At 37.4% G+C, this 26168-nt stretch overlaps 1 protein-coding gene across 5 annotated transcripts in view; it reads left to right on the forward strand.

Moving 5' to 3' along the window:
* The window catches only part of PCDH15 (protocadherin related 15), a 743522-nt gene that overhangs the window by 399684 nt on the left and 317670 nt on the right, over positions 1-26168 (forward strand). For 4 of the 5 annotated variants that reach the window (XM_041729523.1, XM_041729527.1, XM_041729526.1 and 1 more), the window contains 2 exons: positions 7661-7795; positions 9350-9499. In XM_041729523.1, coding sequence (XP_041585457.1) covers positions 7661-7795; positions 9350-9499 — 285 coding nt within the window. Of the gene's footprint in view, positions 1-3688; positions 3710-7660; positions 7796-9349; positions 9500-26168 lie in introns of all 5 variants that reach the window. The other variant, XM_041729528.1, reaches the window with a different exon arrangement.

The following is a 26168-nucleotide window of genomic DNA, read 5'->3' on the forward strand; positions in this document are numbered from 1 at the left end:
TTCCAGAAAAATGCATGTCCATCCACGATTTCCCATCTCGGCTTAGGGGGCTAGGGGTCCCCTGAATTGTCTTCATTTACTGAATCCTCGCTAGAAAATTCAGAGCCACCTTAATAAGTTTTATAGAAGCTCAGCTACTGTATTTTATAGGCCTGGTGAAGTCCCATAAATTTTGGTGTGGATTATATTTCATTTTTTAAATGGGAATGCATAATCATATTTTAAGCAGTGACTATTCAGTTTGGAAAATCGTAGCGGTTTGTGTCGTACCCTCTTGAACACAGTGGTGAGCAAAAGCTAAATCCTGAAGAAAAAGTGCAGCTGTGGTTTCTCTAGAATTGCAAAATTTAGGTGTTTTTACTCCTTTGATGCATTTATATTATTATTATTATTATTATCATTATTTTGCTGATATATTTACATTACTATTATTATTATTATTATTGTTACTTTGTTTGATGTATTTATATTACTGAATGGTGGCATCCTAAGCCCTGTGCTTGCTTGTGTACGTTCCGACTTTTCTGGATTGTTATCCACTTTAAAGACTTTAGGATTGGATTCTAGGAGACTTTGTAAAGGATGCTGGGACTTACAGGGTGTCTCGGAGGCAGGTGGGGAGGGTTCCACCATTTGGGAAAACACTATCAGCATGGTGCTGTCAGAGTTGACCGTTCCAGTCAGCCCATTAGATGTCCTGAGTGTTTCCAGGGTGGGCCAGCTTGCTGGGGTTCTTGGGAGTGTGTGCTTTGGAATCTGACACCCCCAGTTTGACTCTAGACCCTACTGTGCTGTAGTTGTATGACTCCGATGCGCTCGTCTTCACCAGTTGCCCCTTTTGCTCAATCACCTATGATCCAAAAAGCTATACAAGTGCACAGGTTGCCTCCTTGGCCTCCTCCTTCAATTGGGGCTGGGAGATGGGCAGAGTGGGGACCCCATGCACATGACAGTGGCGCCCTTCACACGTCTCACACAAATGTCACGTCATTGAACAAGGTGTATCTGGCTATTGGTTTCTTACTGAGGCCCATCCTCTTCCTAATTTTAGCTACAATGAGTGCCATGAAGTGTCTAGAAAGGAACAGGATCTCGAATCTCCTAAAGATAAATGATTCTAAATAACAGATACAGCTTCTATGTATCCATACTGTAAACGAGTCCACAAAAATTTTTAAAAAGATTTTTTTTTATTTATTCATGAGAGACACAGAGAGGGAGGCAGAGACACAGGCAGGGGGAGAAGCAGGCTCGTGAGGAGCCCAATGAGGGCCTCGATGCTGGGACCCTGGGATCACAACCTGAGCCAAAGGCAGATGCTCAGCCACTGAGCCACCCTGGAGCCCCAAGTCCACAGAATATTAAATATAGCTCAATTGAACTTGACAGAGGATGTGGAATGTTCCCATAAAACCCACTTCCCAGGAACGGACATAAGACCTCTTTGTACCATTCAATCCTGAAACCTAGGAGTTGATGATTTCCATGTGCTTGTGATAGCCGAAGTCCTTCTCATCCTTTCTGCTTTGTCCTCTGAGTATTCCCCGACTCTCTTTTTCTCTTTACTAGCTGTACCCTATTCGTCCCCCACTAGAATTGCCTCTTCATGTCCTTGCCCTCATATATTTTTCTTACTCGAGCCCCATTCTCACGCAGCCACTAGCAGTAATCTGTTCAAGGCTCATGGGGACTGCCTCCCACGTCTGCCGAACGTTCCTGTGTGACTTCACTGTCCCTGCAGGAGAGGATGACTGGCTGTCGCTCAATGCCCGAACCTCCCTACCACCTCATTTCCTGAAACTCCTCACCTCACCTGTTACCTTCAGCAACTACTTGTATCACAACTACTTGTATAGCAACCACTTGTAGCCTCCTTAGTATGCATTGCTCTACTGCTCTGCTCACGTTACTGTAGGGGCCTTGGTCCCTCTTTGAACCCAGATGGAGGATAGGGCCAAGAGCTCATTGCTTTTGCATCCTGAGGATCTAACTCGGTTCCCAGAACTTGGTAGGTTCTATTGATTATTTAAGGAGCTCATGCACTCACACATGAGTAAAGGAATGAGTTTATCGAACATATGCATCAAAATTTCCAGTGATATTGATTGAACTGTATCACAATATGGCCCATTCCATGGTTAAACAACTAATTCCTAGAAAGCTCTTCATCACACTGGGTTGAAACTAACCTTGCAACTCACCCCGTGTTCCTTACAGCTTCCATTTGCCAGCACGCAGAATAAATTAGTAGAAGAGTCATTAATATGTTTCAAGTTGTATTGATGTCCTTCTGAATCATCTCTTTTCCAGGCCAAGTACTGTTTATTTTTAAAAGGTAAAATATGTTCATTGCTGGGTTATTTAAAGATCTCTATTAACAAAAGAAACCCCAAGGCCCTGTTAGTTCACAGGCAAGAATTTTACTACACGGTCAATTGTTGCTGTTTCGAGTGTCAGGATTAGTGAGATTAATCAGCATAGGGATAAAGGATTTAAGAAAAAAGGCAGAGACATGTCACCACATAAAGGTCTTATAACAGAAATAGAGGTTCAGTGTCAGGTGTGAAAAGTGAGGTCAACGCTGTAGGAGTCAGTTTCCTGAGTTGCTTCAAAACAGCTATGCCACGGAGCACATGCCAAGAAGAGAACAGATTGGGATTATTTGCCCAAAACTTTGGTTGTGTTTCTTCCTTCAATTCAGTGGAAAGTAACGCAAAGCTTTAAAACACAGTGGCAGGGATTGGGGAGTTGTGGTGTTATTAACAGTGTAGATTTTGAGTCAGAAAGAATCTTAAGGGTCACAGGAAAAAAAAACAGTAAAAAAAATATTTGTGTTAGTGTTTCTTTTTTATAGTTATATAAACATCAACATATAGATACATATAGTGACACTGGGGTGGCTCAGTGGTTGAGCATTTGCCTTCAGCTCAGGTCATGGTCCTGGGGTCCCGGGATCAAGTCCCAGATCGGGCTCGCTGCATGGAGCCTACTTCTCCCTCTACTTATGTATCTGTTTCTCTCTGTGTCTCTCATGAACAAATAAATAAAATCTTAAAAAAAAAACATGTAGCTACATATACATAGAGATATAAGTGAATCCCATTTTGTGTATTTTTTCAAGTACTCTTAGCTCATACTCTCAAAATAGATAGATAGAGCAAGATATGCCCAAGGTTTTCAAGAGGATATCTGAATCCACCAGGCTTTCAGTAGCAAAACTACTAAAAGTTGATTCTGGAATTCTGGTTATAAATAAATAATAATAATAATAATAATAAATAAATAAATAAATAAATAAATAAATAAAATAGTCCTCAACAGAGGTTACCCACTTGGCTTGTAGAAAGGCAGTGAGTCACTTATAATTCCAGCTGGGTTCCCATCCCTGCATAAAGTGCTCATGTTTTGGAGATAAGGTTTCCTTGAATCTAATAAACCATATATTCTTAAAGATATACTGTGCTTATACGCCTTATAGATATTGTCATGCTATTGTATGCATATAATGTCAGAATATGAAGACAAAAATACACCTTGAAAAAGTTACTAATTTGCACATACTGGAAAATTCTGTTGTTGTTGTTGTTGTTTGTTTGTTTCTTACTAGTGTATACCTGTACGCCATATGTATGTTTGTGGTCATTTAAGCTTACTTTTTTTTTTTTCTTAATGTTAAATTTGCATATAGGTTCCACCGGGTGGAGTTCCTGTAGGTACTAGGTGTTTATTTTCTGTTTGCTCTTTTGTGCATTGCTGTGGTTCATTTCCTAGTTCTTTTTCTTGTCATTTACTTCATTTAAATGAAGTTCATTTACTTCATTATCACTTATAAAGACAAGTACAAATACTTTAAATTCATGATGCGTGTAGATGTAATTTACATTTATGTTCCTCGTATTATTGGTTAGAGTAGAAAGAATTGTGTGGAATCCAAAATGCATGCAAACTTTAAGATCATTCCATTGTTAAGTGTTTTTTCAGTCTATGACAGACGTTAATAATTCATCACTATAGTCTGTCTAAAAGATTCTAAGTGTGGAACTGAACCTTTCTGAACAAGGTTGTCTGAAGACAACCACTGCTAACCAATTCAAATTGACAGATGAGATTAATTTTTTGTCACTTCTTGTTACACTTTATAATATGTGTATGTGCATAGCTATGCTTACGTATCTATGTGCCCATATAAACACATTTCTGTGTTATATGCATATATATACGAGGATGCATGTAAACTTATGTGTGTGATACAATATTTTGATTCTGGGTGGAAACCCGAAATTGGCTTTATTTTTATTTTTATTTTTTTTTCAAAATTGGCTTTAAATCCAATTGATTGTTATATTTGAATGGATTTCTTCTATATGATGGGATTTTTGGATTTTATATTCACATGTTTGTTTATGTTTGCATTTGCATATGTGTTTACTTTTGCCTTCACTTTTTTTCTGTGCTATGAGTGAATATCAGAGTTTATTTTACCCACCCTGAAAATAATATGCAAGTTAAGGAAATTATGTACTCATGGTATGTACTAAAGGTATACCTTAGATAAAAATAGCATTACCACTTGTCAAATGGAAGAAGAACATTTATTATTCAGCCTTCCATGTATATACTGATTTTAAAAAAACAATGTTTTTATACAAATTTATAGACATAAGGACAACATAAAATCTACTATCTCTGTCAGAATAGTAAGCCAGAGAAGTATCTATCCATTTACACTCATAACATGCCACACCTGAAACTAAAATAAATAGTAAATAATAAAATGGCACCTGAGAAATAAATCCAAGGTATTAAGCCTCGAGTAGTAACTGGCTATTTCCAAATCTGCATCCTTAAATGCTTGTCCTCAAAGAAACATCCAGATATTCACCAATGTCATCTACATATCCAATATATAGATTTTAAAAAGATACTTCCTAATATTCACAAGTTAAAATTGAATCAGATTAACTAAGCAGGGTGGATTAGAATGGGCTATAAGATGCTATGGATAATCGTAGCATTATGTATTATGTTATATTTTTACAAAAAATCATCTGCAGGTCTGGAAAGTGCTATTTTAGTCTCTAGCTAATGGTTACAACAAGACTTGAAGTGGAGACAATTAGGTTATTGAAAGGTATTTAATATTTCTGTCTCTTTATGAAGTCCTGGTATGTATGTCATCTTCAAATGGGAAGCATTTGGCAGTGAAAATCTTGTGGCTTTGATAAACTGGGGAAACCAACAGTGTTGTTTGTGATACAACCATATTGTACAGGATCATGTATGCACATGCTGGTTCACAACTCAACATTCATTGCAGTCTTACTCCTGACATTAAATAAAAAATCCCTACAAAACGTGGTGAGCATACAGATGAGTAGACCTAACAAATTTACTAACAGAGGTTACAGTTGAAAGGAAGAAAGGAAATTGAGAGACTATGAGTTATGAAGAAAGTAGAGAATGACCAAAGGTCTTGAATAAAGGGAAAGAAGTCAATATTTGATAGATGAAGTCACATAACTGATCTTGCTTATCTTATATTATTGGTTGTGTGAAGATCTGAGTAAAGGAAGCTTCTCTTTGGCACCACTGTTGGTACATTCAGAGAACAGGAAAAATATATGAATTTAACAGACTCATGATTTTACCTTTGTTGGTAAAGTCAAAGATAAACACTAAAAAATGAAAGACACTCACACTTAGCTTTTTTTTTAATTGTTGTTAATTGAAGCCACATTCTCACTTTCTTGATCATTTAAAAGTGATCATTGGATTTTATTGCAATTGACTTTAAAGTACACAGTGAGAAGAAACCTCAAAATGTGGTTCATCATATATTGAATTATTTGCATTTTAATCTACTTTTTAAAATAAATAATGTAACTTTTTATTAACTAATATACTTAATTATCAAAGCACCCCACCACTTAGCCATGCTGAGAAATTGGGGTCACGACATTGACATGGAGTCTGAGGTTCCTATTTGAAAGTATCCATGTAAATCCTCTGACTTTTCACAACTCTTAACGACTTTGATTATTTTATAATAAAGAGACCAATGGAAATATTATATATAGTATTAATTTTATTGTTCCAGGATCAGTAAGTGGCACATACTGGACTTACATTCATAATTATGGACATAGAAGCTACAATAACATAGCTAAGTGCCTATCTCCTAATGAGATCTTGCAAATACAGAACTTGTGTTCAGTTCAAATGAAACCATTCATCCCAAAGTTACTTGAAATATACACATATTGAGTTTTTAAAAAGATGTAGAGAATAGAGTATATGTGGATCAAATCATGCCCACATTTCAACTTTCTCATTTTCACATGGAAATTGTTTAAATGTGAGTTCTAAGTTTTTTAAATCAAATTAACATGTCTTTATCCCTTAACAACAGACTCTATACTCTACTCTCAGCCCCTGATTTCAGAAAAGTAATCTATAATAAATTACATTGCACACTAAACTAAGAATGATATATATATATATATTTTTTTTTTCATTTGAGTCTAGTGGACATGTACTGTGACATGAGTTTCAGGTGTGTGACATACTGATTCACCTTCTCTGAACATTCTGCTGCACTCAGCACATGAGTAGCTATCATCTGTACTGGTATCTCCATAGTTGCCAAAATTGATAGAAACACCTCACCTCCCTGTGTCATGTCTGCTGCTGTTGTTTTCATACAGCCTCATCTGTAGTTCTCTCACTCCAGCTCTTTTCTTTGCCTACCTGCCTTCTTACTCCACCACCAGACACCAGCCCATGCCTCCCCACTTATGTCCTTGTTCTTTCTCTAAAATGCAGAGATAAATTTCTCCTCTTTCAGTCAGATGGGGAAGGGTTTCCAGTGCTTTGTCAATCATCTCTGTTTTGAACTTTTGCAATCATTTCTTCTTTATGCCTGTGTCATTTTTCTGAACTCTTATCAGACACAGTGCAGCCAATTCATGTATCTTCAATCTAATCATCTGAAATTTTTAAATTAAAATAAACATTATGTTTCCCTTTGAAGAGTCTTTACGGCATTAAAAATAAGAAGCAAGCATGATATTTATAGGCAATGAATTATACAAAACCAATTTTATTCCTACTTTACATTAAATGTGAGAACAGAATAGTGATATGCATATGTGCAGTTTATTACTACAAATGAAGTAGTTGAACAATTCTACAGCTGAAATTTTGGGCTCTAATGTTCTTTTCTTGCATTTGTTTCTTATTACTGAAGAATATTGATTCTTGAATATTGATATTAAATAAGCAAAAAGAATATGTTCAGTTGGATTGCTATCTATTATTTTCCTTTTATTCACATAATGAATGAATTTCTGGAGAATATTGATATTAAATAAGCAAAAAGAGTATGTTCAGTTGGATTGCTACCTATTCTTTTCCTTTTATTCACATTAATTATACTTGTAGTTATTCCACTGTGATGTTTTCCACAAAAGGAGTCATCGTCTTTGCATAATTTAGTTCAGAGATGAGTACATGTCAAGTGAAACCTATCTTGTCTTTGGAAATTCTAATTACAGTCATGTATAGTTTTGTTATAGATTTACAAAATTAATTTCCAGTTAATGAACTAATATCCGCATTATTTATTCAACATTTTAAATAATAATGGCATTTTTCTTCAAAGACAAAAGACCCAGAGCTTCACCTTTTTCTGAATGATTATACATCAGTCTTCACCGTCACACAGACTGGCATCACTCGCTACCTCACCTTACTTCAGCCAGTGGACAGGGAAGAACAGCAAACATACACTTTTTCGGTAAAGAGATTTCATATTTATGTGCGTGTGTGTGTGTGTGTGTGTGTGTGTAATAGAAGGAGTTACCTGTTTAAGGTGAAGACGTCAATGATCAGAGGAAAAATGTGATATTTTCAAGTGATTGAGAATTGAGAATCTCAATGATAAAATTCTTCACATGTATTTTTCCTTTTTTTGTTTTAAGTTTCTGTAGCTGTGTTATTCCAGAAGAAAGACCATTTTCAAGATGGAAACAGGAAAATGAGAGTTTCATATTTCACCATCCACTTGTAATTAACTTAAATTGAGATATTACCAAATAGAATCCACAAGTAAAGAATTATTTCCTCTTATCTTATTTAATATGTTTTGTTTTGTTATTCCATTTTCAATTTTGTCCTCGAGTTAGGCCAGGGGTTCTCCACTGGGATGATCTCTGTACCCAACCCACAACACTTGGTAATGTCTGCAGGTATTTTGGCCATCACTACTGTGAGGGGCTGCTATTGGCATCTGAGAGGTATACATCAAGGATGATGCTATCCATCTTATAATACACAGGATGCCCCCAAAACAAACAATCATCTGATGGAGAGATCCTAGTTTAGGTTAATCAAGAAAAAAAAAAGGGTGAGGAGAGATTATTAAACCTGTGATCGTAAATAATTATCATAAAATAAAAAAATCTATCATCTATATCTATCTATCTATCTATCTATCTATCTATCTATCTATCTATCTATGAATGACTCTTTAGGTTGAGAGGTTAATACAGATAAAAAGAAGGTTTTATTATCCAAATTTCTGAACTACATTTTATTCAGATATAAGAGAAAAATGAACTATTGGAAACACACAGATTGTGGGACATAGGATTTCTTTCTGAAGAACCTAACAGAGCAGGGACAGAGCTTCCAGAAACCCTACATGACAATTAAACAGATACAGAGTGGATTTCAGAAGTCATTCAGAACAGAGATGGTGGTGTTATAGCATTCATTGATATGGTTGGTCAGGCCTTCCTAAAATGTTAATGATGTAATTAAGGTATCACTATCAGCTAATGGCGATAAATCCTTTAAAAATTGTCATTTAAAAAAAAATGTCATTTTGTGTACCAGAAAAATACATTACACCTCTAAGGCACCAACTTTCTTGAGTGATACAAGCATGTTGGCTATAGAAGCATCTATGGCATCATATGCAAAATATGGAAAAGTGAAGAATATTTTCCTATTAATTTTAAAAAAATAAATAGTAGTTAACTCCTAAGAATCAGCAATGTTACTGGCCCATTCCAAGCCTATAAGACATTTTTATATATCTGTTCATTTAAAATGTGCTTAGAATTGAATTCATTAAAAATAAACCAGAATCCTCTGTAATTGCTTCTCAACATGTTAAAATACTTTGCTTATATGTACTGTTGTAGGTTTATCTCCTTATCAGCAAAACATTTTGGAACCCATTCCAACTAAAATTATATATAAGAAGTGTCTTAAATCATAAGACTGAATTCTGCACTGCTTGTATTTGCATGACTTCTCGATTACATGTATTTTTCTATCTCCAAAGATAACAGCATTTGATGGTGTGCAAGAGAGCGAGCCAGTTATCGTCAATATTCGAGTGATGGATGCAAATGATAACACTCCAACCTTCCCTGAAATATCCTATGATGTCTATGTTTATACCGACATGAGCCCTGGCGACAGTGTCATACAGGTAACCCCTCTATGTGTGATGAGGATATACACAAAGCCGTTACTTCCATGGGCATTTTATAGCACATAGGTCAAGCAAATGCTAAAGAAATGAAAATGAACTTCAAACTCTTGAGATGGCATAATTTAGCTTAAAATGCTCTAGCTTGATGTCAACTTTTCAAATTAAAATGCATTTATATGCACTTGAAAGTAGAATTAACTAATTATTAGATGTCGACATAGCTACTTGACCAGTCAATACTTGATTTTTTAAGATTTAATATATCCAATATATGCCATTAATTAATATAATAATATATTTAACCTACTGAAGTTTCAGGTATTAGACGTATAGTTTAAAACTTCAAATTATCAAAAAAATAAAATAAAATAAAACTTCAAATTATCTTGAACATCTGTAAATAGGGATTAAATTTCCCTTGCTGATAAAGATAGAAGACTCCCTTAATAAATTGATGGATAAACCTGTTAGCGGTTATTGGGACAAAAACAGATCATTTCAACAACGAAAATTAGAATGACAGAGTAAATAGTGTCTTTGAAAACACAGAAATCAACCAAAATCTCCTTGATTTGTCTTATTTTTAATATTCACTGTGTATTTAGTATATTTACATTAGTTACATTATCTTAAAAATGTTTTTTAAATGTATTTTGAGTATAAGTCATACAGAAGTCATGATATTCTTCCTTGAGGGTTTTTTAGAAATCTGGAGAATAGTTGAGTCTAGTCCTTTCCAAACTGGCTGTACTTCAGAATTATCTAAGGAGCTGTTTAGAAATGCAATAAAAAAAAAAAAGAAAAGAAATGTAATCAAGTTATCAAGTTTTCACTTCAGCTTTCCTGGATCGGAAGCTCTACAAGCGATATGTAGGTTATTGACAGATAAACAAACCCCAAGAGTTTCAGTTGTCCAGTCATATAAAGACCACTGGTGTAGATTATCCTCTACATCTGTGAGTCAGACTCAATAATTTTAAGTTACTTTCAGGCTAGGAAAGCTATGAGTCTCTATGCCTTTAGAATATTTGAATGGCTCCAAATTATTACTAAGTTATGTGCCATATATTATTTAATAATTGCATTATATCATCAGATAAGATTATAAAAAAGGTTATCCAAAGACCAGAAATTTGCCTGTACGTACTTGCATGCGTGAACACTGTCAGCCATATGGGATAGTGGGGTAAAAGCCACGCTACGTTTCATTCCTACTTTGCTCGTGGCATGTCTCACACCAATGGAATCCACCCTTTCAACCACTTGTCTTGAGGGCAGAACTCTAATTAGTTTATTTCTGCATCCACAGCATCCATACCTACGGTGCCTAGCATATAGTACATGCTCAATATAGTAGAGGCTTAATAAATGTTTATTCGAGGGTGACAGGGGGTGACTCACAGACAAGAAGATATAAATGAACAAGAAGACATAACCCTATTGGACTTTATTTCTGGTCTGTTGGTCAACCTAGAGAGCTACATTTATCTTTACCGAGGCACTTACTACATAGGCAGCAAAATTACAGTTTATACAGATAAAGGAATGACAATCCTTGTCATGTTCTTATTTAATTAGACCTGAGTATCATCTCTGTAATAACATAATTGAAAATAAAGGTATGTTTATGTATTTATACACACACACACACACACACACACACACACAAACAGCCAGCAGGGAACTAGAAAGTGTAACTAAGAAAACGATAGCAATTATATGGTGGAACTGTATCTCAAAAAATGTTTGCCTTGGGGGATCAAAAGCTTATTTCTGGCATTTTCAGCCTGCAAAAGTTAATTTCCCTTATGTATTTCTTTGTAAAATAATCTCCCCTTGCCTTTAAAGATTCATAGTTTATATCTCTCCCTGAACCATGCAGATTATGAAGATAGAGTGCTGTTTGCATCTATATGGCTCTATTTTTAAAAATTATTTAAGCACCAAGAAATGAAGCCTTATAATTAGTATTTCAAATTTTTTCCCACTATGTGGTTACAGAGTGATGTGCCTATAAAATACCCTCCAAGGGCCCAGAAATAAAAATAGATAGATTTCCCATTGAGAGAAAAGTTGGTCAACAAAGCAAAATGATTTAGAACTGTGACCAGCACCTGCCTTGTAAGAGCCACGAAATAAGTTCAGAGTTGCCTCCACCCCAGCCCTCCCCAGCCCTGCCTTTCCCCACAGACCCCAAGATCACCTAGCTTACTTTGGTTAGTATTCTTATGTCAAAAATAGTAAGAATATTAGAAGCCAAAGCGACAGGAAGCACTCTCCAGCAGAGAGTGCCTCAGATAACAGATTGTGATATTTTATTTCTTTAAAGGTTCATTTAATTATTTATTTATTCATGAGAGACACAGAGAGAGAGGCAGAGACACAAGCGGAGGGAGAAGCAGTCCCCTGATGTGGGACTCGATCCCAAGACTCCGGGATCATGCCCTGAGCTAAAGGCAGATGCTCAACCACGGAGCCGCCCAGGCTATTTTAAGTATATTTTAATTGGATCATTTTTTATCTATCATTTCAACGTGGTCCCGAGCATTTCTCGGCCTGATGGAAGGACATACTCAACCATGTGAGTCCTCCCCCTAGTTGTAAGGAGGAGCCTGTAAGAAGTTGGTCATAAAGATGTGAGTAACCAGGTTATTAATTGGTCCTCTGACTTTATAGCTCCCATGCCCGAGTGTTGACAACAGGAACAGAGAGGTTGTGGTATACACGTCCATGAGCGACACCAGGAGGGGCAGGGCCCTAAAACAGCATCTGTGTCTTTCGTAACTGGAAATTAAATGTAATCAGATTATTGGTATATTTTGTGTTTAGGGAGAAGTTACTGGCATGAGTGAGAATGATTTTTTGCATAAAAGACTGACTTGTACACCATCAATGAAATCCTACAGGTTGACGCTCATGGGTATCATGCTCTATTTTCCTAGGTCTTACTCCACACATTGCTGGTTTTCTCAAAAAACTAATTGCTCTATATAAAAGACATAGATGTTGATGTACAGTTTTAATATTTTGAAGATGTAGATTTTCGTATCAATAGCTAACAACCCAGTCCACACTCCATCAATGTTGCACCTAAACTCTTACAATTTTCATAAATCTGTATTCCTTTTTTAAAGATTTTTATTTATTTATTTGAGAGACTTAGAGAGACAGAGAGAGAGAGAGAGATCACAGAGGGAGAGAGAGAAGGAGACTCCCCACTGAGCAAGGAGCTCGACTTGGGGCTCAATTCTAGGACCCTGTGATCATGACCTAAGCCAAAGGCAGATGCTTCACTGACTGAGTCCCCCAGGTGCCCCAAATCAGTGTTCTTCATCCTAATTTAATAGAGAGATTTACCTGAGCAGCCTTTGAAAATAGAGATGCCTAGGACATGTTTTTCTTTTCTTTTTCTTTATTTTTTTTATTTTTTTGACATGTTTTTCTTTAAGCAATCTGGCTACTTATAGCTCCACATAGGGAGATTTTACCTAACAGAACAAAGCAGCTCTAATGCATGGCCAGATTTGAGAAAACTCATCTTTAACCTTATCGCTATTTCCTACCTCGGATTGGAATTCTTAATTATTAAGATGAGAGCCTTGCATGGAGCTGAGTCCTTGGACTCTTACCTCACCTCCTTCCATTCTTCTCATTCTTTAGGCCCTACCTTCTGTCCCATGTCTTACTCCTCTTCACTTCTTTAAAATCATCCCTCTCCCCTCACCATCACTTGGGCTCTACTAATAATCCATTTCCTTCCACTTCTTTCCCTGCAGCAAAGTCCTCGTCTCTACTTACTCTGTCTTCTTGGCCTATAAACACCCTGAGGTAAAAACCAATCAATCAATCAATCAATCACCCTGAGGTCTCCCCATGTACTGGTGTAACACTCCTCCCAGGCAAGACCTTATGCTGCTGTCCCAGTCTCGTACATTTAGGCACTTTAACTTGATACACTTAGAGAATGTATTAATTTATTGCTTTAATATTATTATTACTCTATTATTTTACTCATATCAAACCATGAGAATCATACAAAATCATAAATCTGATGAGTCTCTCTTTAATTGTCCAACACAAAAGCATTTCACACTTTTTTATCTAGGTAGTAGAACTCTCATCTGTACCATTTTTTAAAAGATTTTATTTATTTATTTGAAAGATAGGTAAGATAAAGAGAATGAGTGGGGAGGGGCAGAGGGAGAAGCAGACTCCCTGCTGAACAGGGAGCCCTATGTGCAGACTTGATCCCAGGACCCTGAGATCATGACCTGAGCCAAAGGCAGATGCTTGGCCAACTGAGCCACTCAGGCACCCCGGGTCTGTACCATTTTATGGAAAACTGGTTCTGATCATACCTCCCTGGTGACTAAGGGACTTTGTTGCTGGATCTTGGTTCACTTTTTGTTCTCTTTTAAGTATTAACATGCTCCAAAAATCAATACGCCATTCTCTGTTTCATGTATTTCCATGTTTTGAGTCATTACCATTTACCTCTATGTATACTCATGTCTCCCCAATTGAAATGCCCTGGAGTGACCTGAACACCCAGCTGGCATCACAAGTATCTGTTGTATGTGGCGGTGCAGGTTTCAGGTAGGCACTTTGGACGTACTCCAACATAGATGAGCTAATCCATTATCTTTCATCCAACACAGATAGACGCATCCTGTCTCCGTCGGAGGCTGCTGTGTTGGGAAGGGCCCAGTTAATCGAAGACCACACAGGCTTTAGTAGTAGCATCCTCAGAATCCTGTTTTTCATCCCCCTCCTTTACCTGCCTGTACCCAAGTGACTGTCCAGGTGTTGAAATCACTATTTCCAGATGTATCATTTCTCTTTCTATGTCTGTGCCCTGCCGGGAACTGGGCTGCCATAGAGCACTGACCACAACACCATTTCCACAGATGTCCCATCACACAGACCCTGGTGCGTACTCCACAGCCCTTGTCGACAGGCCCTCATCCTCCTGGCAACCCTACCTGAGGAACGGCCCCATCTCTACAGGTCCCCTGAAGAACTTCTCTGTAATACCTCAAATACTTGTTTCACCTCCTGTTACGTCCCTCCACGTAATCGACTTTGAGATTCTTTTTATTTAACTGCAGCATGGGAGCATCCCTTCCCACTCTGTGCCTATTAACATCTCTTTCAAGTCTCAAGATTTGGTCTACATTATATCTTTGCAGTGGGGGGGGGGGGTGGCTTAAGGGGCTCTGTCTGTTGAGTGTCCGGCTCTTGGTTTCAGCTCAGGTCATGATTTCATGGTCGTGGGATCGAGCCCCACATTGGGCTCCACAATGGGCATGTATACTGCTTGAGATTCTCTCTCTGCCTCTCCCTCTGACCCTACCCCCACTCTGCCTCTCTCAAAATGCAAAAAATACATCTTTAAAAAAATAAATAAATTATATCTTTTTTTTTCATTCCTCAACAACCACTCAAATGCTACTTTTTAAATAAAGCCTTCAGTTTCCTAGCAAATCAGAATTAACTGTTCCCTCTATCATCGTCCCACATATCCAGCGAGCAGCTCTTATCTGGCATACGTTTTACCATGCCCTGCATTGCACTAAGCTCTTAGGTATCTGTCTACCCTGCTGACCTGTAAATTCCCATAGGGTGGGAACTCTTAGTGACGTCTAACCACCAGTGCTGGGTGCAGTCACTTCCAGTGGTGGGGGTGCACCAAATAGCCATGGAATTTATCCCCTCAATTCTCTCTCCATCAGTGTAGAAAAAATCTCATTCTGGAAATGCCTTCTGTTCGGCTTAAGAACGTCCCCTGTCATACAGAATTACCCCCGGGGGTCTCTGCCTAACTCCAGGTGCAGCCAGGCTACACCTTTCCTGCTCTTCAGATGGAAGACACTCAACACTGAGCCACTTCTCTTACTTAGGCTGTGTCATAGGTCATGGGGCAGTATAGCTGGAAATAACTCTGAAACTATCTCTCGTTCACACCCCAATTTTATAAAGAATTTGACTTAATGCACTGATAAATTGTTGGTCCAAAATCACAAACTGTATAAGTGGCAGAGATGACGTTGAATCCAAGGTAAGGTAAGGATGATGGAATGTGTATCCAGAGACAAGCTGTTTCCCCTTAAGCCGCTGTGTGCCTTGATGTGACTCTGGACAAATAGCTTAGTCATCTCTACGAAGGTTCTTTAATCCTCAAAAAGGTCATAACTACAATACCAGCTTCACAAAGGCTTTCTGAGTATTAAATCAGTTTTGTGTACTGTTACAAAATGTGCACTTTGCAAATACGTTGCATATAAATGTTATCTAGTTATTATTATCAAACTATTCTCATGGATTATATAAAACCACTTATGATTATTAATAACCTTTACTGCCTTATCTATGTATATCCTTGTGTGTCCTGTGTATTGGTTAGTACTCTGCGGAGGACACATAGACTACATGTAAAATTATATAATAAGATTACTTCTTATTATTTCTAGCATTATAAACAAAATTAGGGAAAAAAACCCATGTAGTATTTTGAGGCCTTTTGACTATTTATTTTATGTAAAATGATGAATGTTCACTCTGGGGCAGTAGGGTTTGGACTATCATGACTCAAGTCTGAGGGAGAGTTATATTTATTTCAAGTCCTGGTGGAGTTTAGTATTTCAGCAAATCCCAGGTAATGATTTGATGAGCAAACTGTACAGAAATGTAAGTATATTTTTACATTCTACATAATTTTCCTTTATTTCTGATATTTGAAATAATTTAATGTTACCAAGGACCATCCGATCTCTTACCCAAAACCACTTGCATTAGAATGAAAGCATATAAAAAATAATAATAAATAAAAAAAGAATGAAAGCATATACATAAAACAATGATTCTGAATGTATGTGAGTCGCTCGCTCGTGGTAAATTTGAAATGCTATCACACCATCTGTAGTTTGTTCATGGGGATGACACTTCCCACCTGTGATAAAACAACACCTTCCATGTAGTTGCTCAGGTTGAAACCAGAGTTACTCCTAACACAGTCTCACTGACCTCTCCTCTCAAGCAATGGCCAAGTCCACTAATTTCTCCTTCTGTACCAACCGAGCGCATCTACTGGAGTCTCTTCCCACTGAGTCATCCTCCCGTCAGCTGCCATCAGCTCTTGCTGGGACCAGGCACTACCCACCTTTGGGCTCCATGTGTATCTCCTCTCTCCTGCATCTCCATTCAGCAGCCCCAGGACTCTTGTAAATTGGAGGGCAAAGCAATAATTTCCGTGTGGTGCTTTCAGCAATCTTCCACGGCTATAAGAATAAGGCCCAGTCACTATCCTGCATGACCAGTCTGCTATTACTGTCCAATTTCCTTCTTGCCAAGTGCCTTTCTCTTGCTCTTTTAATGTGTCCACTTGGTTCACATGTTTTCATCACTAAGATCTCAGTTTAAATGTCACCTCCTCAAAGAAGCCTTCCAGGACCCCCGTCCTAAATTATACGCCATCTGTTATCCCGGAGCATCCTGAATCTTCCTTCATAGCATATTTCAAAATTTATTATAATTTTAATTATGTGTCTCCTAGTAGTTAAGAAGCTCAATTAAGCTCAAATGGAGTGTAGACTTTGTCAGTTTCTCTATTTTCTGCCTTGTTTCACAACTCTTTGTATTTAACATCGGGCACGGCACCTGGTATATAGTAAATCTTTTATGAATTTTTGTTTAATGAACAAGTGGATAAAGGAACTAATGGGTGCAGGTGAAATAAGTGTTCTTTAATTTGTTTATGAGTGTTGGGAAATTACCTGTATTTCGGTTTAAAGTGACTTAAAATTAATCATCTAAAGTGCAGGTGTATTCGTATCCCTAGGATATAGTACTTCCTAGCTTGATTATCCAGAAGAATCTCTCCAATGGAGGCTCTTGAGAGACTGAACAGTCTGGCTGAAAACATGGTATGATAAGGTATTCACGTGCTTTTGGAGAAGCAAAAGTAAATAACTAACACACTTAACTCGAAAATCATTCACTCTGTTGAGTGTCTACAGTGCCTAGTGCTGTGTAAATCGTAAGGTATAAAGGAACTACTAACATTAAGTTTTTGACTTTCAATAATTACTAGTGTAATAGGAAAGAAAGGCATATAATATTTTTGTTTTATCATGATGATAAATATGGCTCATATCATCCAATTAGACATGGAATTTTTAACATCTAAATAACTCTTAAGACCTTATGAGCTATGTTGTGTGATGTTTTCCCATTTGATAAACTTGAGGAAAATATTAATGATATCAATAGAGTGATCATAAGCATCTGCATTTTGAACTTGTATACATAAAAAATAAGTAAACATAATTCTTGCATTTGGCTTTTATACTATTTTTCAGTCACCACCCCTCTTCCCTGATATATTCAGAAATCCTGCTTTCCAAAGAAAATGTATTTGGAAAGGCAATTAAATTAATTTGCTTTTATTTATTTTTTTTTAATTTTTATTTATTTATGATAGTCACAGAGAGAAAGAGAGAGGCAGAGAGACACAGGCAGAGGGAGAAGCAGGCTCCATACACCGGGAGCCTGATGTGGGATTCGATCCCGGGTCTCCAGGATCGCTCCCTGGGCCAAAGGCAGGCGCCAAACCGCTGCACCACCCAGGGATCCCTTAATTTGCTTTTATATGTATTTAGCAGATTTTGGGTTGACATGGTGAAAACTGTCCGTGGTCAATTTCAATAACCAGTGCTTAAGTGCTTGCATTTTTTATAAAGCTTTTAATTTTATCTGATTGGTTTTAATATCATCTACATTGGACAGTTTTAATTTTGACAATGTTCTTTCTTACTGTTACAGTTCTAGATATTGCTGGCTTACTAGATAATTTATTTGAAATTAAGAAACCAGGAAAAACTAGAAGAAACAAAATGTGTAATATATCTTATATATTTTTCTTTTCTGTATATCACCAAAGATTGTTCACTTTTTTTAGCTGCTGTTTCAGAAAAAAAAAAATCTGTTTCCCTGTCAACTCCCTCTTGCAGTAAATTATGTTATGATGTCAAAGCATAGTCATTTTAGTACAAGAAAAATGCTTGCATACTGAGATGTTTCAAAGACAGGGAATCTTAGAAAAAAGCCAATATTCCAAACAAAGCAGGAGGCATTTCCTGAAAGCCTAGGAAAGTTGCTCATTCATTTTGGCAAATAAAACTAGCAAAAATATTACTGAGAAGGTCCTCCAGCAGGTGCATATTACAAACACATCCAGATGTGTATATTCTTAGACAAAGTATAATTTAATGTGTTTAGATTTTTATGTACATGTTTGAAGCTGGATGCTTCAAAAAAAAAAAGGATAAATAAGATGCAGTGCTAACCCTTGAGAAGCATTGTATATATATAAAGGGATGATCCTTATTAACAGTGAAATAATCAGAAAATATCATAAAGCATTATTGATTTTTTATTTATTATTTATTTATTTTTAAATATTTTATTTATTTATTCATGAGAGACACACACACAGAGAGAGGCAGAGACACAGGCAGAGGAAGAAGCAGGCTCCACGCAGGAGCCTGACATGGGACTCAATCCTGGGACTCCAGGATCATGCCCTGGGCCAAAGGCAGGTGCTCAACCACTGAGCCACCCAGGCATTCCTGATTTTTTTAATTACATGGAATGGAGTAAGAAAATGATGAGTGTTCATCAAAACGTGAGTTGAGAGGACAGTCCATGAGGGCTTGGATGGCAAGGGAGGCTTCCTTGGTGATGAGAACTCCATGATCCTATCAGGGTGATCCATACTCAGACAGGCAAGGGTCTGGCAGGTGGACAGCTATAACCGAAGGCGTGGGGTTTCATGGGGCCCTAAAGGACACCGCCCTGAATGCTATTGGAGGGGGGGGGGAACCAGGTGCTGAAAGATTTGCCTTGCTTTTACAAAGTCAAGTAGGCATCACTTTATTTGCAGGCATTTCCACATGTTTTAATGTCTCCGCATCCTTCTCTACTAGTCCATCTATTAAAGATATTCTTCTTTGCTGCCTCCTCTTCTAGACCACAAGTTGACAGAAACTCTACTGTCTGTATCTTCACCACCTTAGAGAGCAGTGTCTGGCATAAGTGAAGGTCAATAAATAAATAAATATATCAATTTACATCTCAATTAAAGGCATATCCTGCACAGCAGAGTGATTTAGATTTGGCATGGTAGATGATGTAAGACTCCTTGAGGATGTAGTCGACTGAGCCCTCAAACTGATGAGTTAAAGCCTGGGCTATGGCATTTGCTGGAAGCCGTCTTTGAGGAAATCTTTCTTGGAGGGAAATGAGAGTAGAAGTGAGTGTGAGAGAGTGCAGCAGTTTGAAAGCATGTAATGCTCCAGTTTACAGCCTCATAGTTTCAGGGAGGAGACCCAATGAACCTCTACAAGAAGATTATGAAGTTGCCTCAGAAGAGGAGCTAGTTCTCCAAATTCTCGAGCAATGTAAAAAAAAAACAAACAAACAAACCAAAAAAAAACACTTTCAAAGTGTTTTTGCTGTTTTATCCTTTGACTTTTTATCAGGAAGAGGAACTCCTAAATGAGAGCCCCATCTCCAGTAACGATACTTTGAGTGGTCCATAAAAAATTGATGATCATGGTAGTGTTGGTTGTGTTAAGAGCTCCTCCTGAATCATACACCTGAAAGATCCCTTTGCTAAATACCTGCTCTATTGAGGTGGCTGCCATCTTAGATTGGTCTAGGGCGTGCAGAACAGAAGAGAGATGACCAGCAGCCCTGGAAGCTTTTTTAGCTGCAAAGAATTTCCAGGTCAGATTGAGGCTGCAGGGAGCATAATCTGGACGTGACTAATGTATGCATTGCCCACTTTGCTAGATCATCAGGCGTCGTCTTAGGTTCAGACTGACCGCCAACCTTGAGAACCAATAGACCTCTTGTAGCACCAAGTTTCTTTAGTTTCAAGTACAGGGCAGGCAACAGCATAACTTTTATGGCAATAGCATAGGGGAAGTCTTGTGACCTCTAAATATAACTTCTAATGTCTTCTAAATCATCCGCACTTATCCCTTTGTTATGTATATCAGCATTTTCCTGAAACTTTTTCTTATAGCGACTTCTATAATACCTAGTGCATAAAAGCAGACTTATTAAAACACTGGTAAACTCCAGAATATCTTTTATCCTTAGAGGAGTTGGAATTCCCTCTGCAAAATACATTTCCAACCATACCTTTTCCTAAGTTGTCTGATATTTCTTTAACATTTTAAAGGTTATGTCTTTCCTTCATCTTCTATTGCTTCTAACTTTTTATTGCTGCTGATAGAGACATTCAACTGTGTAAGTTTTTCAAACATAAATTAAATTCTTCCTCCAACAAATCTGTCTCCGTGGTCTTTACCTAGCTGGTGAGTTTTAGATTGCCTTTCCAAATAATCTTTCTATCAAAGAGATCAATATCCCCTCAAGCTTCATTTTTATCTAACTACGTAAGTGAACCAAAGCCCCTTTATTATATTATACACTGGAGGCCAAGAAATTGAATGTCAAACACAACATGCTTCAATTAATAATGTCATGTTATTATTTCAGCTCCCCCCCCAAAAAAAATTGTTCTCAGGTTTCATGCATTTTCCCTTACCAGGGTTGGCATTAGAGACTATCTCTCAGGCAACTCTGGGTTTTATCCGCTTTAGCATCATAACCGTACACCATCCCCTGGGTATAAATCTTCACTGGCACAAACTTCTGGGCACCACTGTAGTGCAGTAAGCATTTGTCTCTCATGAGGCAACACATCATTGAATCACAATCTGCCCCAACCTCACCAAGGGGACCATGGAGAACTATATTTCCGAGTGATCCCAGGCAGGTCTTATACTTTGGCTTCATGAAAAATCCGAAGGCAGTGGCATCCTCTCACATTCACAATGACTCGATATCACATCTGAGAGGAGCAGTTGACAGGGTTATGCCCTTGCTCTGAAATGTTCTCTCGGAAGATGTTCATCCTTCGTTGAAATATTTGCTTATTCCCATTCCATATTCCACATTCTCACCTTATTTGCCTTTTATTATTTTCTTAACATAGACTCATTCTTCCAAAGTGGGATTTGCTGATTATACTCCATTTTTCTTCTACAAGGCTGGTGTGCTTCCTTGTTTTCCAGAATTTTCCCTCCTGTCCATTCCCAGGTAGAAGGAGTAGGTTTAAAAAGGTGTCATGGAGTAGCATGTTGCTGATAGTCAATTACCTGAGTGTAGAGCAGGACATGAAGGTTTAAAAGAGAAAGATCGAAACCCTTGTTTATAAAACCTAAACTTTGGAATGTGTGTTGGAAGGGAGGCAGAAGAGAGAAGAATGTCTAATCATAAAACAATGAATGAACCATTACAAGGGTTCTGGTCACCCTGAATGGTATCCTGTCAATGCAGTAGAAATGCAAAATGTATAATGATGAGTAAAGATTCTATAGGTGGCTAACATTTTCTTTGCAATTTTTGAGAGCATCACTGAGTGTAATTCACATGACCTAATACACACTCATCATTGCTGTGCATTTCAGTGATGTTTTTAATAACTATGCCAAAACCACATTGTCTTGATTACTGGAGAATGATAGTATATTTTAAATCAAACAGTGTAAATCTTTTCAAATTATTTTATTCTTCTAAAATTACTGTGGTTATTATAGGTCCTTTATATTTCCATATAAATTTTAGGATTGGGCAGCCTGGGTGGCTCAGCGGTTTAGCACTGCCTTTGGCTCAGGGCATGATCCTGGAGACCCAGGATCGAGTCCCACATCAGGCTCCCTGTATGGAGCCTGCTTCTCCCTCTGCCTGTGTCTCTGCTTCCCTATCTCTCTGTGTTTCTCATGAATGAATAAATAAAAAAATCTTTAAAAAAATTTAGTATTAACTTGACAAATACTACAAAAAAAAAAACCTGATAAGGATCTTGGTAGGGGTTATATTGAAATTATGAATCATATAAATCGTGGAGAATTTCCATCTTAACAATATTGAAACCGTTAATCCATGAACATGGACTGCCTTTCCATGTACTTTTACATTTATCTTAGCAATCCTGTAGATTTTGGTGTGTGCATTTTGCACATGCTAGTAATTTTGTCATTTTTAAGCTACCGTGGATGGAAATATCTTATATTTGGATTATTTAGCAGTAATATATATATATATATATATATATATATATATATATATATATATATATATATATAAAATACAACAGATTTTGTTTGACCTTAGCAATCATTGGCTAGTTTTCATTGTTTTTTGTAGATTACTTATTATTTTCTACATAATTAATCATATCCTCTTCAAAGAAGTATAGTTTTTACTTCATGTTACCAATCAGATCCCCTATTTGACCTTTTACTACTTATTGCACTGTCTGGAACATCCAGTAAAATGTTGAATAGAATTGCTGAGAGCATCCTTTTCATGTTCCCAATCTGATGAAAAGCATTCTGCTCTCATCATCAAGTCTAACACTAGCTGTCCTTTGTTTTGATGTTTTCTCAGGTTGAAGAAGTCTCCCTCTATTTCTAGTTTCTTGAATCATTTTTTTTCTATAGACATTCAGTTTTATCAACTACTTTTTCTGTATCTATTGAGATTATTATGTGGTTATGTCCTTTGTTTTATTAATATGGATGTATTATGTAAAGCAATTGAATGACTTTATTTTACCTTCAATTTGAAGGATTGTTTCACCAGATATATTATCCCTGGTTGACAGGTAGTTGTTTTTCATCCCAATGCTTCAAATATGTCATTCTGATGCCTACTGGCCTCTATTGTTTGTAATAAGAAGTCAGCCGTAAATGATACATTATTTCCTTTTATCAAACGAGTATTTCTGCTGCCCTGAACATATTTTTCATCTTTCTGAAATTAGGCTGAAAATTGCTCCTCACCTACCCTGATGTCTGATCACCCTGGCCTGGCTTCCACAAAAATCCTGTTAAATTGATTTAACGAGAAGCCCCCTACCCTTGATGTCTTCTCTTAATAATTTTCCGCTGGTTTGTTGTGAATCCTCAACTGCCTTTATTGCATTTGGAACTGAATTGAACCCTCTCTCTTCCCCTATTGTAATAGTCCTGACACCATCTCAAAAGTCCTGCCTGCACCATACCTTCCTTACCATTTTAGCCAGTGTCATAATAAGTTTTTCTTTAACAGTCTCTAATTTATTTTTTAATTACTGTGTTTGTTTTTGTGTTATAGTAACTCTGGATTTTGGTATTGTCTCTATGGAATTTTTTAATAACATATCTGGACTTCATCTGATGAACCTATTTCTCTTAAGTTTGTGATTCCTAATTCCTCCGCATGATTTTTGCTTAGATACTTCATTTCCATGTAGCTTCATGTCAGCCAGGGATTTGCAAAAGCACCAAAGCCCATAGGCTTCTCACACGCTTTCTGTTGATCTGAACGTGGGTTGGGGTGAGCACAGAAAGTTAAGGCAGTGCTCAGGCCTTCCTGTTGGCATGGACATTTCCCCAGTTCTCTTCTATGCATGGCAATTGTTTCAGAGATGTGCAGAGAGCCTATCCAGCCCTTCTATTGGCTCTAATTTTCTGTCTTTTTTTTGCTGAATTTCTGGCTTGTTTACTTATAGCAACTGAGACCACAACTCATATTGGCAGAGCTGAGGTGGTTCCCCATTCAATTCCCATTGTGATGATTCTTTTATTAACTTCACAACATATTTGGTATGTCCTCTCTTAAAGCAAATCTGCTGCTTTTCATGGCCAGCCCTACTTTTATAATGTGTGTCAAGTGTACATGCGGCATCAGGGGTGTCGAGTGATACCCAAGCAAGAAGGCCACTGACTCTTACTTTTTCCTCTTTATTGTTCCAACAGTTTCTCTCAATTTGTCCATTTCATTGAGCTCTTAGAGCCCTAAATGGTGTTTGTGATCATTGTGCTTAGATATTTTTTTAAAATCTATTTATTTGAGAGAAAGAGAGAGAGTGTGTGAACAGGGGAAGGGGCAGGGGACAAGGGAGGGAGAGAGAGAGAATCTCAAGCATACTCCTCTAAGTGCCAATCTCATGACCCTGAGACCCTGACCTGAGCCAAAATCAAGAGTTAGGCCCTCAACTGACTGAGCCACACCGGCACCCCACGTTTTGCTTAGATTTTTACTTTTGGAGGAAAAGAATTGTCTAGGCTCCTCATACCACTGGAACCAAAAATCCTGCCTCCTCAATGCCCCTCTTTGCCACTTTAAAAGAGCGGTTACAGGCAGTTGTAGAGATGGGACCACATTTATAGAATAAAGGAAGGACAGAATTTTTAAAATAAAGGTATCTATGATGAATTAGAGAGAAACCAATGAATTAAATAAAAGCACTGTATTAACAGGAAGAAAATATTTTTTTTCTTTTTATTGAAATAATTTAAGTGAATATTTTCACAAATCAATTTTAAGTGATGGATTATAATTTACCTTTATCAAAGGAAAATTCCATATGCCTTTATAGCACTACTATGAAAATGCATTCATTTTATAAGACCTTAAATTTCATATTAGTCATCATCTCTGTCTCATAAAAATTATAGGACAACAGCTGTGTCAGGGCACTGAATCTGTGTTCTGTTGAATTACAATAATCAAAGGAAGTACTGTCTGAAGAGAATTGCAATATCACAAATCGTTTAGCAAAAAAATAATTCTGCAACTTATTACACACAAGCCTTCAAAAACTGCACTTCTGATATTTTCATAAATAGACCGAGGAAAAAACAGAAAAGAAACAATCCACATGAAATGCAAAATACAAAATGGAAGGAGTCATCATGATATATTAGGAAAGAGAAGTGAATGTCTGCAAGCCCCGTGCAGTCTTTTCTGCCTTGGCTAAAAATCAAAATAAGCAAGCCACAGACATTATCTGAGCTTCTGGAAAGGGTAGAGAGTGTCTCCTCAATGTTTTCTGAGGAATTCCCCATCGCAGCACCAATGCTCACCCTATACTCTCTGGCTGAAGTTAGAATACAAAGAAATCCCTGTTAGTAGATTATCTCCTAGTCATTGATGACACTGGACTGAAGCAGATACCCAGATAATGAAGTTTCCAGAACAAAACACTTTGTATGGCTAAGCAGCAGAAGGCTGTGGTAGAGCTGGTCATCTGTGGGCACCCCGGGAAGCAGGGCGGCTCATTCTTCGTTATTCTATTGGGGTCTACGCCATGAACCAAAGCTTCCCTTTCTTCAAATGCATTTTGTTATCTAAGTCAGGTGTGAAATGTTTCAATCCATTTTTTTGGAGGCAAGCACAGTTCTATTGTAATTTTTATTATAAGTAAGAACCATCAAATGAATCCACTGGTATTTTCTGAAATCTTTTTCCCTAAAATTGTGGCACTGTCTCCAGATTTTCCTTCTTTCAAAACAAAAAATAAATAATAAATAAAAGGAGGGAAAAAAGTGTACAGAGACTACTATACATAAAATGCTGAATACCGGTAAATCCTGCCAGCATTGAGTGGTCACACACTGTGTCTCCAACTCACTTGTCATCACAGCCCTTGAAACCCTTCCTGATGCCTCTGCTTGTTGCTCAGCTTCATCATGTGCTACTCTATCCAAGTTGCCCCATTGAGTGTCTCTGAGACCTTTATCTATTTCCCTTTCCTCAGGGTCCTGGC

This window comes from Vulpes lagopus, chromosome 14 (assembly GCF_018345385.1).
Source record: "Vulpes lagopus strain Blue_001 chromosome 14, ASM1834538v1, whole genome shotgun sequence".
NCBI lineage: Eukaryota > Metazoa > Chordata > Mammalia > Carnivora > Canidae > Vulpes > Vulpes lagopus.